This window comes from Vanessa cardui, chromosome Z (genome assembly GCF_905220365.1).
Source record: "Vanessa cardui chromosome Z, ilVanCard2.1, whole genome shotgun sequence".
Taxonomy (NCBI): domain Eukaryota; kingdom Metazoa; phylum Arthropoda; class Insecta; order Lepidoptera; family Nymphalidae; genus Vanessa; species Vanessa cardui.
Genome location: NC_061154.1, coordinates 12,826,694 through 12,840,623, shown reverse-complemented (window position 1 = coordinate 12,840,623; position 13,930 = coordinate 12,826,694). Strand labels below are relative to the sequence as shown.

General features: G+C 34.9%; 1 protein-coding gene across 1 annotated transcript in view; it reads left to right on the top strand.

The window, feature by feature from the left end:
* LOC124542837 (vacuolar protein sorting-associated protein 13B) overlaps positions 1 to 13,930 on the top strand; it is a 55,920-nt gene that overhangs the window by 20,852 nt on the left and 21,138 nt on the right. Inside the window, 26 exon segments of the mRNA XM_047120720.1 lie at positions 61 to 107; positions 203 to 335; positions 732 to 832; positions 1,287 to 1,457; positions 2,047 to 2,171; positions 2,416 to 2,563; positions 2,930 to 3,083; positions 3,211 to 3,333; positions 3,559 to 3,669; positions 3,980 to 4,130; positions 4,217 to 4,338; positions 5,624 to 5,714; positions 5,804 to 6,017; positions 6,271 to 6,451; positions 6,583 to 6,719; positions 7,161 to 7,302; positions 7,744 to 7,867; positions 8,318 to 8,424; positions 9,156 to 9,340; positions 9,760 to 9,903; positions 10,256 to 10,448; positions 10,984 to 11,162; positions 11,671 to 11,747; positions 12,407 to 12,582; positions 12,841 to 12,956; positions 13,375 to 13,463. Of these exon segments, the coding sequence (XP_046976676.1) occupies positions 61 to 107; positions 203 to 335; positions 732 to 832; positions 1,287 to 1,457; positions 2,047 to 2,171; positions 2,416 to 2,563; positions 2,930 to 3,083; positions 3,211 to 3,333; positions 3,559 to 3,669; positions 3,980 to 4,130; positions 4,217 to 4,338; positions 5,624 to 5,714; positions 5,804 to 6,017; positions 6,271 to 6,451; positions 6,583 to 6,719; positions 7,161 to 7,302; positions 7,744 to 7,867; positions 8,318 to 8,424; positions 9,156 to 9,340; positions 9,760 to 9,903; positions 10,256 to 10,448; positions 10,984 to 11,162; positions 11,671 to 11,747; positions 12,407 to 12,582; positions 12,841 to 12,956; positions 13,375 to 13,463 (3,541 nt within the window).

The following is a 13,930-nucleotide window of genomic DNA, read 5'->3' as shown; positions in this document are numbered from 1 at the left end:
GAGTAATGTCTGTGATGTTGTCCTATACTGTACCATATATTAATGTGATTAATTTTACAGTTAGGCAAAGTCACCGTCAGCCCGCACCCGGAAAATCCGATTTGCAGGTATCGTTATTCAAAGACATTCAATATTTATATAATCTTTTACTTTATAATTGATTTATTAATGATTTTTGCTAATAAAAATATCACATCTCCAGACAATCGGTTAGTACAAGTTCAGAGAGCAACTGGACGGCTCTGTGTCCGGGCTTGGACAGCCGTCAGTATGAAGTGTTGGTTCGACACGTGGCAATCAGTTCGGCCAAGTTCAGTCAACTCGTTAATCAGGAGGTAACTATTACGTTTATTGTATGAATAACCAATCTTAACAGAAATTTCAATTCAAAGAACATGGTACATATTTAATATGAAATTGGTAAACATAGCATTTTAATAGTTTCTTGTCGTTTATTTTTGTTATTGTAAAAAATAACTCATAATACAGTGAATATTTATTATTATTTTTATTATTTATTATTATTGATAATTCACATACATATATTGTTCTCCTGTATGGTATTTATTGACTAATAAAAATAATTATAAATACTCTTCAAGACCTGACACCCGAATTGAGTCCTTTTACTGTACTAGTATATGAAATAGTTAAAAACAGGAAAAATATCGATTCATTTCTATGAGAGTATGTTCATATGTATGTAAAGTGATTATAAATGATTCTTACAGGTAACAGAATCGCAAATCTTAAAAGGCACCGGTCGTGAAAACCCCGCTCTAAAATGGAGTCAGCCAGTTGTTTCACCAGTCATCACTCCAATTCTTCACAGGTGAGTGGACTCACATACATAATGACGTTCTTCTGTATGCATTATATTAAAGTAAAAGAGTCGAGATGGCCCAGTGGTTAGAACGCGTGCCTCTTAACCGATGATTGTGGGTTCAAACCCAGGCAAGCACCGCTGATTCATGTGCTTAATTTGTCTTTATAATTCATCTCGTGCTCAGCGGTGAAGGAAAACATCGTGAGGAAACCTGCATGTGGCAAATTTCATAGAAAATCTGCCTCGTGTGTATTCCACCAACCCGCATTGGAACAGCGTGGTGGAATATGTTCCAAACCTTCTCCTCAAAGGGAGAGGAGGCCTTTAGCCCAGCAGTGGGAATTTACAGGCTGTTGTTGTTGTTGTTGTTGTTGTTTTATATTATGTATTCCTTAATACATTTACTTTATAAATGTATTAAGGAATAAATGTTTAGAATAAATTATTGCTATTATTACAGCGTGGATATAGGTTGCATACTAGCTCCAGCTATTTTTAGCTGTGGTGGGTTGGCTAGTGGTCCAGCGGTGGAACTCAACCTGCTTTCAGACTGCTCGATAGAGATTGGAATGCAAAATCTTGATCTAGTTCGAATGTTTACAGAGGAACTGAAGCATGTGTTCAGACAAAGGTAAAAACTTACTCAAGCTTATGAAATTTTTTTGACTCTTATATTACTTCCTATATTATACCTGAAACGAGATTAAAATGCTTATTAATACACTTTTAACAGTGATAATAAACTATGGTACGACACAAATTAGATGTAGCATCAGAAAATGCAATGGAATGAAAATAAAACCCATTACTGCCGATTTACACAACCAATAGAAATAGCTCCCTATCGCGCCATTCGATGCTATTCGTCGTTACACATACACGCGTCAGAGAAAGCAAGTGCATGTAAATCGACGCGTCATATATTAGGTCATATGATATTATAAGTTATTACGTTTGTGCAAAGATCATATTCGCATGAGAAATAAATATTGATAATTCGGGATAGCGTACTTAATTCGGATGTGATCGGTTTGACGAATTTTGCCGATGCGACATCTAAGTTGTGTCATACTATATATGATTGTTATTGTCATGAAAGATGCAAAAACTCATTCAGGCAAATCGTGTTATATCATGCTTTATAATATAAATGATAGGTTACTTTGTTTGGGATCATTCATTTTAAGAATACGGTATAAATAATATTTAATAAATTTTAGACGCAGGGGTTCATTCCTTCTCGATGAAGAGAATATAACGTGCCCATATGTTTTACATGATGGTAATTTGCAATCAGATGATTCTTCAACAAATGTCATTGAAAAGACACCCCCAAAAATTCAAGGTACGTGTTTGCTTATTTTGTAACACAAACAAAAGTATATTTTATCCTTTGGTACGGAAATCCCGATGGGATTGAAATTAATTGCATATGAATGGCTTTTTAGGCCCTTGTCTTGAAATTGAGCTGCCACAAAAATGTATAATTTTTTTTTTATTTGCCTGATGTTTTGTAGTTTGGGTCCAGCTGTCTATATACGCCGCCACCAATATTTTAAAAATTATATGTAAATACCATTATCTTACAGAACCACCACCTAAAAGAAATACCGAAATAAATCGACCTTCCCTGATCGACTCTGGCGTCGAAACAACCACCTCCCAATCTACTTATAAAAAAGGTCGTAAACTTATACCTATCAAGAAATTAGTCGCCAAACCTTGCTTTGATTATACGTAAGTTAATTTTCAATTTTAAGTTGGTGCAAAAAATTTATTTTGAACAAAACAATATGGAACACTTTTTAATTTTTATATGATGTATATTTTATACACATCATTCAAAATAAGATTTAGGCTCCCGAATGCTTAAAACGATGTTTTGTCTATTGTTTTGTATTTTTCATAAGCTCAAAGCTCAAAGCTGTAATGGTCACTTATTAACTCAATTTCTCAAAAGACGTACCTTCATTATTTATAATATATGTAAAATATGATTGCTTCACTTTGCTTTAATATTACTTACTATTTTCTATACATTTAATAAAAAATACACATGATATATTCGAGGTTGTGTTTTCTTATGTGCGTCAAATTTGTCAGGGCAAACCCTTCCGATTATTTGGAAGTATTCGTGACGACGGGAGTTATTGATATATCGCTCTACGTAAAGGACGACAATTCCCGAGAAGTGCAAGATTTACGTGCTCCGGTCGGCGTGTATAAGAAACGTGTACCTCAAGAGCCCCGGATAAGGGTATGACAATTATGTTTTCTATATAAATAAAAACTCTTTTTATAATTGGTGCTTGCTTAAATACTGGTTGGCGTAAAATAATAGATTTAATTTGTAACATTTAATTATCTAATGATTTAATTTGCAGGTTGTAATTGATGATAAAAATGAATCGAGAATGGATGATGGTAGAGTTTCAATGACAACGAGCAGAAGTCTCACTGAGACTATAAGAAATGTGGACATCGGAAAGACTAAATTAGATGAAAAAGTAAATATGCTCCCAAAGAATATATAAACTGACAATAATTATATTCCTTATGGGTCTGATAACAAATCAAAAAGTTTTCTCCTTCATTAGAAAATAAACCGTTTGTTATTGTTATATTAAGATATCTTCTATCGTCTTATATATTAAGATATATATTTGAATTTTCATTATTTCGCGAAAAAGCCCAGAATTATATTAAGGAATCAAATATTCTCCATTTTTTAGGAAACTTTGCCATTAGCAAGGAATGCTATAGGAAATTTGCCATTAATTCACGCGACATTCCAACAACCGAATTTATATTATTGGAATAGAAGGAAGCAGAAAACCATACAGGTATGTGTTATTTACTTCAATATTAATATGGTCATATATGGTGTGCTTAATCAATTATAAGTTAGTAGCAATTGGCGAATAATCAATATATCATTATTGTATCTTGTAAAACAAATTACATAGAAAATTATCTGTAAATTATAAGGTAAATTTTATGTATCTTTACAATATAAGTTATAATAAATCCACCAACTGAAGAACAATCTCTCGCACTTTTGTATATGGAAGATGATAATATCAGTTTTAATTCCAAAATATATAAAAAGCTGGATAAATCTTAAAAAGCTAATTTTAGCTTCTAAATTTTTAGGTATCACTATTCAATGCCTGGATAGGTCTTGGGGTTGGTCAGCATGAGGAGCAATGGAATGCCCCGCTCCTTGACACCACCAAGGGTACACCGGATCCAGTCACGGACATACCACCAACACTTGCGACTGCGCGCGTTGATTTATCATTAGGTATACTTATATATGAAAAAAAAAGCAATATATAATTTTAAATAAATTATTTATACAATATTTAATTATTTATTATTCGAATTCAGACGGATTGACGCCATTGGGAGAGTCAAGCGCCCGAGGCATCGTGCAATTGGATGTCGAAAGACCACTTATGTTTGAAGTCTGCACAGATAGACTTCGTAGGATCAAAGGCATTGTGGACTTGGTAAGTGTAACAAAAATTCATTTGTAATTTTTTTTTATGTTATAGGTTGGCGGACAAGCATATGGGCCACTTGATGGTAAGTGGTCACCATCACCCATAGACAATGACACTTTAAGAAATATTAACTATTCCTTACATCGTCAATGTGCCGCCAACCTTGGGAACTAAGATGTTATGTCCCTTGTGCCTGTAATTACACTGGCTCACTCACCCTTCAAACCGGAATACAACAATACTTAATACTGTTATTTGGTCGTGGTACCTACCCAGACAGGCTTGCACAAAGCCCTACCACCAAATAAGTAATATTATTTAATAATTTTTTTTTTTTTTTAAACGATATTCTTCCAGATTCATTTATTAGCACTATTTTCACATTCATTTTATCCACTATTTCATGTTTTACAATACATCCCGTATTTTTATTTCTAAATTTAGCTTCTCATTCTCATTATTTCCAAATCAATAATATAAGGGCCTGTCCGCACAGCGATATTTCACCGCGCGGTTTTTTTTTCGTCATTCTGTAACACATTGAATCATATGGAAGTATCCGCACAGGCGATAAAAAAATCGCGCGATAAAAAAATCTGTGATTTCATGCAGAATTGACGCGATGCGGTGCGGAAATAAATCCGCGCGAATGTTTTGTGCAGTATAAAGTAGCTATGGCTATGTCCGCACTGCGAAATAAAATTCGCGCGTTTTGCTCAGTCGTGCAACGGTGGCGTTAAGGAAAGGATGTCGCGCGCCTCTTATCCCGCCCTGATATTTTATGTAAAAAAACCTTTCATGGGTCTCAATGCCGTAAATGGGTGAATCTAATGTTCATGACATCTTTTGATACGCCGCCGCCACAGAAGATATATTAAAATTTTTGTTCGATTGTCCATTCTAGACGTGCATCTCAGCCGGGAACAGAAATAAACTAACAAAAATCGCACGAATTTTTATTTGCAGTGCGTACTAGTGTAATTCCGATCGCGGAATATAATACGCAAGAATAAAAACCGCGCGATGAAATATCGCTGTGCGGACAGGCCCTAAATATCACCAAACATTGCCGCCGCATTCGATTTCTTGACATTCTCTTTCTTACCGGCCAGTATCAGACAATCGGCCAGTATTCATCGTGAACAATTAAAATATTACATTACAACATATTCTAGAAATAGTCAATCGACATATTCTTAACTAAATTATTCTAATAAATTATAGTTATACAATTTATAACAAAAATAACTCTAACAATAATAATAAATTAATTTAATTTATTTCAATCCAGGTTAAGAAAAACACAACAACGAAAGATACAGCTTGTGAAGAAACAGCGGAAATATCGAATCCATTTTTATATAAACTTCGACGCAAAATGGGTTCGTATCGCGATCACGATCTCGATTAGGAAATTAGTCGCCTTTGTTCCAGATTCAAAAATAAAGAACTATTTTGTTTGTTTCAACAGTTCGTCACCGAATCGACTGCGTAATAGTACAGACAAATCAAATAGCCTTACGTGGCTCGGAGGGCGTTTTGGGGTGTGATGCTGTGCGCATACAGCTGGCAGCTGGCGAGCGACCCGACGTGTTGACCTTCCGAAGTCTGATCACTGCAGCAGTACTAACAGCTGGATCCGCGGAGGACAGGCGACATATTATATTACAGCCTCTCATGGCTGGGTGAGGGATGTTTTGGATTATATCAAAACTATATAATAATCCTAAATTCTAAAATATAAATACTATTTTGTCTTCATCTTAAAATGTATACTCCCTGGCCTTGGCCAGGCCTCGCTCAACTTCTTGAAGTTACCCAGACTTTAATAGCCATTTACAAATAATATTTGATTGATAATGTTACCAAAAATTTTATCACATGCAGTTATTATCCTTCAATAATTCTAACTCATTCTGTAATTTTGTCAATTCAAAGGGTGTTAGTCGATGCAAATTGGGAAGCTTGGCGGATAGCAGAGGGAGGTTCTGATCTTCGCGTACCAACTCTGCGAGTCGGTGTTGACTTAGACAAGATAATATTTGACTTGAGACCGGCAGATTTGGCAACTGCAGCCCGAATACACGAGACCATCAAAGAAGTACTAGGATGGGTAAAGGTAAAGGTCTTACTAGACTTAACCTATTTATAAAAAACAATAAAATATCTACTTAACCACAGACTAAAAATAATTATGAGGCTTATTAGAACAACTAGAATGTTAAGCTCAACAAATTGTCCTGTCCTTAGATGACGTCATCGCCTGATTTGTCAGCAAGCAAAGAATCGGATAAATCTACAATAAATGAGTCGACGGCATTTTCGAATGAACAGACCTCTTCTGAAACCGACGATGCCAATAACCACTTTTATAAGGATGACCTACGGTAAGTATTAATTATTCAGCATATCTTTTAAATTAATCACAATAAACAATAGCATCTCATCATATACATCTGTATTTAAAAAAAGTCTAATACAATTCAATGCCTACCTTTTAAAATTTATACACCATGACGTGACACTACTTTTTACTCTTAGGACTCGTATTGCTGAATGTAAATTTGAAAATTAATTTTATAGACATTGAATAAACTTTATAGAGATTTTAATCTAAAATATTAGGATATATTAATTAATCTATTAAATGAAAGCCAAATTATTTAAGGTACTGTACTACAGGGACTATTGTTGATCTTGCTGGCAATTGACTGATATTTGGTTAAAGATTGAATGGATTTTTATTCAGGAATTAACACTTGTACTTATCAAAGCACTCATTTATCCAATTCGTCATACTTAATAGTTATTTTTCATTGTGAATATAGAAGCGGCGCTTTCAAGGTAGTGTCAGGCTGCCACCAGCCAATGGCTTACCAGGTTACATTGCACGGAACTATGTTGACATGGCGCTATCCGCACCCGCGGGCGATAACTCGACTCATCGCTTACCCTGTACCTGACTTGCAGGTTAGTTCCGTTTTATGGCTTCCTAAAATACTTTTATTTATTTATTTAATATGGAACTCCAACACAGGTACATATGTAATACAAAAAATACAAGCTTAGACAATAAAATATTAAATGTACCTTCAATTATAGGAGAACACAACATGCACTTATAAAGTATTGAACTCTAAAACAAAACTTAAGAAATTAAAAATAAAAGTAAAAGAAAATAAAAACAAACCAAAACTAATAATTACAAAACAATGAAATAAAATAATTTATCGAAAACTTTGTAACAAATCTAAACTAAACAAAATGAAAATAAGTTCAGAAACAAATTTACTTTGATTTTTTTACTTTTATTTATTATAGAAAAAAACTGAAAAAGTAATTCACATGACGTGCATCATCACTAGCATGACGTCATTGTCAGAAGATATTTTCACAAATTTTATATTCTAGGACGACGACATAGAATGTGTTCTAGAGCTGTACTGTCCAATGTTGGTGCGCTGGGAGCCGCAGACGTACTTCAAGCTGCCAATAAAGGAACCAAAAGAGATGCTGCTCAGTTCATCGCCAAGTGGTAGGTATACCTCACGATTGACGACAAAATTACCATATTTTTAAAAACACGTATGTTTATTCTGGCAACACTGGTAAGGTAGGTATATTATTAAGCTTTTCTTTATTCACATAGAACCGCAAAATAAACATAACTAAGAGATTCTGGTTTTCCTATTGCACATATCACGGATAGCCACTATATGCCGATAGTGGAGGAAGCCGGTGAGGAATTACACGAGTCCCTAAGAATAGTCGTAACAGTAATTGCTGTTTTATTTATGAAATATTATATTATATGTGTAAATATAATATAGTTCCTATCTCTAAAACTACACTTTAATAAACAGTTACAACAATGGTTTTATTATTCTTTTTATTTAATGTTTTAGACATATTTTAGTAATATTTTAGATGTAGAGATGATCCTAAATAATTGGTTATTATTAACGAGTACATCCTTGCTTTTCAGATGCAGTGTTTGCGATATTGTGGCGGATACGCGCGTGTTCTGAATCAGATCATACACTACCATTTCACTTTGAGGCCAGAAAATTTATGCCACGAGAAGATCCATTGGTAAGGAATTTAATTACTTTTCCAAAATATCTCTTTTAATAATCTTTATTGAGAAATTACCAACTTATGTTAGTAATAATTAATCAAATATAAATGTTTGAATTGCTTTATTAAGGCTAAAAAAATAAAAAAAAATTATGTGTCTCTGCGTGGTTCCCAAATAATTCATTACGTTGATAAAGGTTTTTTTAGGTTACTGAAGCCAAATCTTCTAAGAGGGTAAAATTGACAATTAGGTATAGTATGTTGTACAAATTCGTTGTAGCATCGGAAAATGCAATGAAATGAAAATAAACCCGATTACTGCCGATTTATACAACCAATAGAAATAGTTCCCTATCGCGCCATTCGACGCTATTTGTCGCTATAGATTCTCGCGTCAGTTCAACCTGAGAAAGCAAGTGCATGAAAATCGACGTGTCAAATTGACGAAAATATTAGTTCATATGATATTACAAGTTATTACGTTTGGGTAAAGATCATATTCACATGAGAAATAAATATTGATAATTTTGGATAGCGTACTCAATTCGGATGTTATCGGTTTATAGTATTTAATGGCAATTTTATAGTCTTTGCCGATGAAGTGCTAATTAGAGTTCTACCAACGAAAAGTTTACGTATATATGTTTTTATTGCTTTTGACCAATAGTTTGTGTTTATATCTAGTCTTATGATTAAAAAAGGCTTTAACTTTATGAATTAAATTTATGTCTCTGTGTCCTTAATAGTCAGGCGAGACTCCACCCTCTAACGACTACTCCAAGAGGTCATACAACGTGACAGCTGACCAAATGTCTGGGGTGTTACGAGTGGATTCATACTTTGGGCCGTTGTTCCTGCCGAGAACGCGCGTTGCTCTGCGTCTCGCTGCCTTAGAGCTACATGCGCACAATGATAATGCTGTCATACCAAGGTAGGTTGATTATTAAATCGCTTCTATTAACAATCCGCCCCGCTCTTCTTTCCAAAAAAAAACCACTGGAGTTTGGCTTTTTATTTTATTATTATTTTTTATAAACATTTAAAAAAATGATAATACAAACACACATACATTACTGTGATCCCAATGTAAGTAGCTAAAGCACTTGTGTTATGGAAAACCAGAAGTAACGACGGTACCATAAACAACCACACCCAAGACAACATGGAAAATTAATGAACTTTTCCTTCATCGACTCGGCTGGGAACCGAACCCGGGACTTCGGAGTGACGTACCCATAAAAACCAGTGTACAAACTACCAAGGAGGTTGTCTAAAATATTCAATTTTTAAAAGCTTAATAATTGTACTAAAAGTAATGATGTCATTTGTTTTATTTACGTCCGTACACAGGAATTCCTCTCGAGTCCTTGAGGGCTACTATGCTTCCCGACCACTCGTGCAGAATCATCGGATTCTAACGCTGCGTGCGCGCGACTTCGCCATACACTGCGTGTTTGGTTCTACCACGAAACTACTACTCGATACATATCTCTCGTAAGTCAGAATTACACCCTTGTATCATTCATATATCATAAGATAATACCATATACCGTTTTCTCTATCTAAATCTATTGCAATATAATGCAATTAAAAAAATAAACAATTAAATCCGTTCCCTGAGTGAATTTGAAGTGTAAATTGAATACACGGATATATTTTTGTATTAACCTTATTCTATTTATTTTTAAATTTGTATTGAGATTATATAATATACTTTATACGTAATTGTTGAGAGCTCAATAGTAGTTCGTATTTCCAGTAAAAAAATTATTAAAAATAATTTTAATAACTTTTACGATATACGTATTATACGTGATAGCAAGTCTAATGTGTGATTCTTGTAAAGGAGCGACATAATAGACTCAGCTAATGGGACTATGGAGAAATTCATCAACGAATTTCGCGCGCAAGGCACTGTAGCTCTCGGCGCTGACAATCGGATTCGATTCCGCGTTGGCGACATCCACGTGGTCTTACACGTCGCGCGCGTCAGCACCTTGAGGGCTCTGGTAGACGACTGGAGCGCTGTTTATAAAAAGGTATTTTATTATGAAACTATATACCTTAAATAATATGTTACTACAAATAAATTTTCCTACTCTTGTGCTAAGACCTCCTCCTTTCAGGAGGTTTGGAACATATTCCACGCTGTTCAAATGCGTGTTGGTGGAATACATCTGTGTCAGAATTTCTATGAAATTAGACACCTGAAGGTTTCCTCGCTATGTTTTCCTTCACCGCTGCACGAGATGAATAATAAACACAAATTATTCATGTGAATATAAGTGGTGTTTGTCTGGATTTGAACCTCCGATCGACGGGTCTTCCAGCCTGGCCTAGGCTAGGCTTGGGTACGATCTCGAGGTTACCGTCCCTACCCGGGCTTTTCTTCCTCGGTAGCCTCGGCTACCGCGTCATTTTATTTTGACCCGATGGGTCAGGGTCCGTGGACCCAGTGGCGTCCTCTGATTTGAACCCGCGATCATCGTTTAAGATGTTATGCGTTCTAAACACTGAGACATCTTAAATGTTGTACTATAAATAATATACTTACAAATGGGGCATTTCCGACAGAGCGTTCTACATATTAATGAGAATGTGGAGTTGAAAAAGCACGTTGACAATCCTACGGCTGCTCTCGCCGGCCGCATTACGCTGTGGGTCCACAATAATTGCACGAGCGTTGTTCGCATCGCGCAAGAAGGGACAGACGAGCTATTACCCATAAGCCCTGGGGCGTCGCTGTCGTATAGGTAATTATATGATGGATATATTGCTCAACGGATTTTGATGCGGTTTTTCATAATAGATAGTGATTCAATTGGAAGTATTGTATAATACATGAACAATATAGTTACCTTATACTGATAATTTGGAGTCGCTAGTTCCATATAAATTATTGATTGAAAATCGTATTTTTTATTATCGTATCTTATCTTTTATTATATATTATATTATTTTTAGTATCGTATGTTTTTTAGGTAATTATCTTAAAAACATTTGTATATTACGATTTGAAGTTTTAGTAAGAGCTTAGTTTGATTTAGTGATTTTTGATTTTGTATCAGTAAGAATAATAAAAATATGTTCAATTGATGTCTAATGCAAAATAGACGTTACATTGCTGATTGTGATTTCACAGATCGTATTTCTAATGTTAGAGCTCTTAACTCTTATATTGATTATTTTAGGATTATAATAAAATGTATGTTTTATTGATTTTGCTATAATATATTTTATATATATCTGTCAAATTAACAGATGGCATTCACCGGGAGCTGCAAAAAGGTTGAGATTTTCGCTAGCAAGCACATCTTCAGACTGGCGATGGTCCAAAAGTATGTATATTCTATCTCTTTTAATAAGTAATATATAATAAAAAGCAACACATTAAAATACAAAACATTGGGAGCAAATAAGGAAGAAAAAATTAGCAAAATAAGTCCAAATTAAACTATAATATCAAAATCGGCTAGGTCAATTTAAAAAAAACATAGGAACTATGGAACAGAATTAAATAAAAGAAAATAAAAACGTGTACACAAAACTGTTAACATGTACACACGAGACGGTATAATGGCGAAGAGAATTATTTTTCACCAATTTGGAAATTTCGTTTATTTTACTATTAACATATATATAATTCAGGCGTGGTAGGGCTTTGTGCAAGCCTGTCTGGGTAGGTACCACCCACTCATCAGTTATTCTACCGCCAAATAACAGTACTCAGTATTTTTGTGTTCCGGTCTGAAGGGTGAGTGAGCCAGTGTAACTACAGGAACAAGGGACATAATATCTTAGTTCCCAAAGTTGGTGGCACATTAACGATGTAAGGAATAGTTAATATATCTTACAGCGTCATTGTCTATGGGCGATGGTGACCACTTACCATCAGGTGGCCCATATGCTCGTCCGCCAAGCTATACCATAAAAAAAAATCACGTAACAAAACCAAATAGTTTATAAACCGGACTGCTAAATAGGCATTTGATCTTAGGCATCCGATTTACGGCGGGTTCGACACGCATTCGCCTAGAAGAGAAAGATACATCCATGAACACGAGGGGTGTGTTTTTGCACGTGCGAGTCACAGAAAGCGGCGCCCGACGGGACATGTATCTTTCGGGAAGACTCGTACTGGCGAATGTACTGCGTCATGACTTTGCGTACAAGGTAATATAGCTAAGCATTATGGTATCACTAGCCGTGTACTAATCGAGGAAATACTGTCTGAATATCAAAGATAACCTTAATGTATTTAAATAAAAAAAAATTATAGATATCTTCGCATATCGAAAAAAGGAGAAGAAGAGGGGGGGGGGCACATTGAACACATGAGTTATTAATTGGTTTAAGTGTTTATTTAGTCTCAAAAATGTTTTTCTTATTAAAGTGATCAGTAATCTTTTCATTCATTAATTTATTTTTAAGCTTCGGGCCCGAACTTCCGCAAACAGCTCCTGGCAAATAATAAGTTCAAACGATTTGCCAGCAGAGAGCGTCGGCCTAAGTGTTCTGTGCGATCTTGATTGTGAGGCATCCTTCAAGTAAGTGCTTTAAATAATATATATGTAATACTATCAATTCTTATTTGATAATAAATAAATAATAATAATTACTGTGGAGTAATATAAGTGGTGGGGTAGGGTAGGTGCCATTAGAAATTCCTCCGCCAATCAGAAATAGTATTGATACGTTCCGGCTTCAAGTGTAATTAGCTCAGTATTAGTACAAACACACGAGACATAACAGGTTACATCCTAAAGCTCGGTGGCGCACTGGCGATGTAATGTATGGGTTTTTTGTGAGTTTGATACGATAATATACCGAACATAACAAATAATAAATAATAAATTTTTGGAACCTATATAAAATGTATTAGTTGAAAAATATTTTTGATTTCGTAATATGTTCAAACTATTATAGATTAATATTATTTATTATATAATAAATATGATTTTTCAGGGTTAGATTCATGTCGAACGAAAACGGTTGGTCTGGAGAAATACCGCTTCGAGAATGTAGAAAACGAAATGTCCCTTGGCTTGTGAAGAGTAAGTTTTACTATTTTGATTGCACAATAGTTAATATGTATATGTTATGTATGTTTTCCAAATCTGCTTTACTAGAGCTGAGATGACCCAGTGGTTAGAACGCGTGCATCTTAACCGATGATTGCGGTTTCAAACCCAGGCAAGCACCACTTTATATATGTGCATAATTTGTGTTATAATTCATTTCGTGCTCGGCAGTGAAGGAAAACATCGTGAGGAAACCTGCATGTGTCTAATTTCATCGAAATTCTGCCACATGTGCATTTTACCAACCCGCATTGGAAGAGCGTGGTGGAATATGTTCCAAGCCCTCACCTTAATGGAAGAGGAGGCCTTATCTCAGCAATAGGAAATTTACAGGCTGTTACTTTACTAAAAATATTATCTATGAAAGTTCTCACCAAAAACAAACAAACAAACAACAGCCTGTAAATTCCCACTGCTGGGCTAAAGGCATCCTCTTCGTT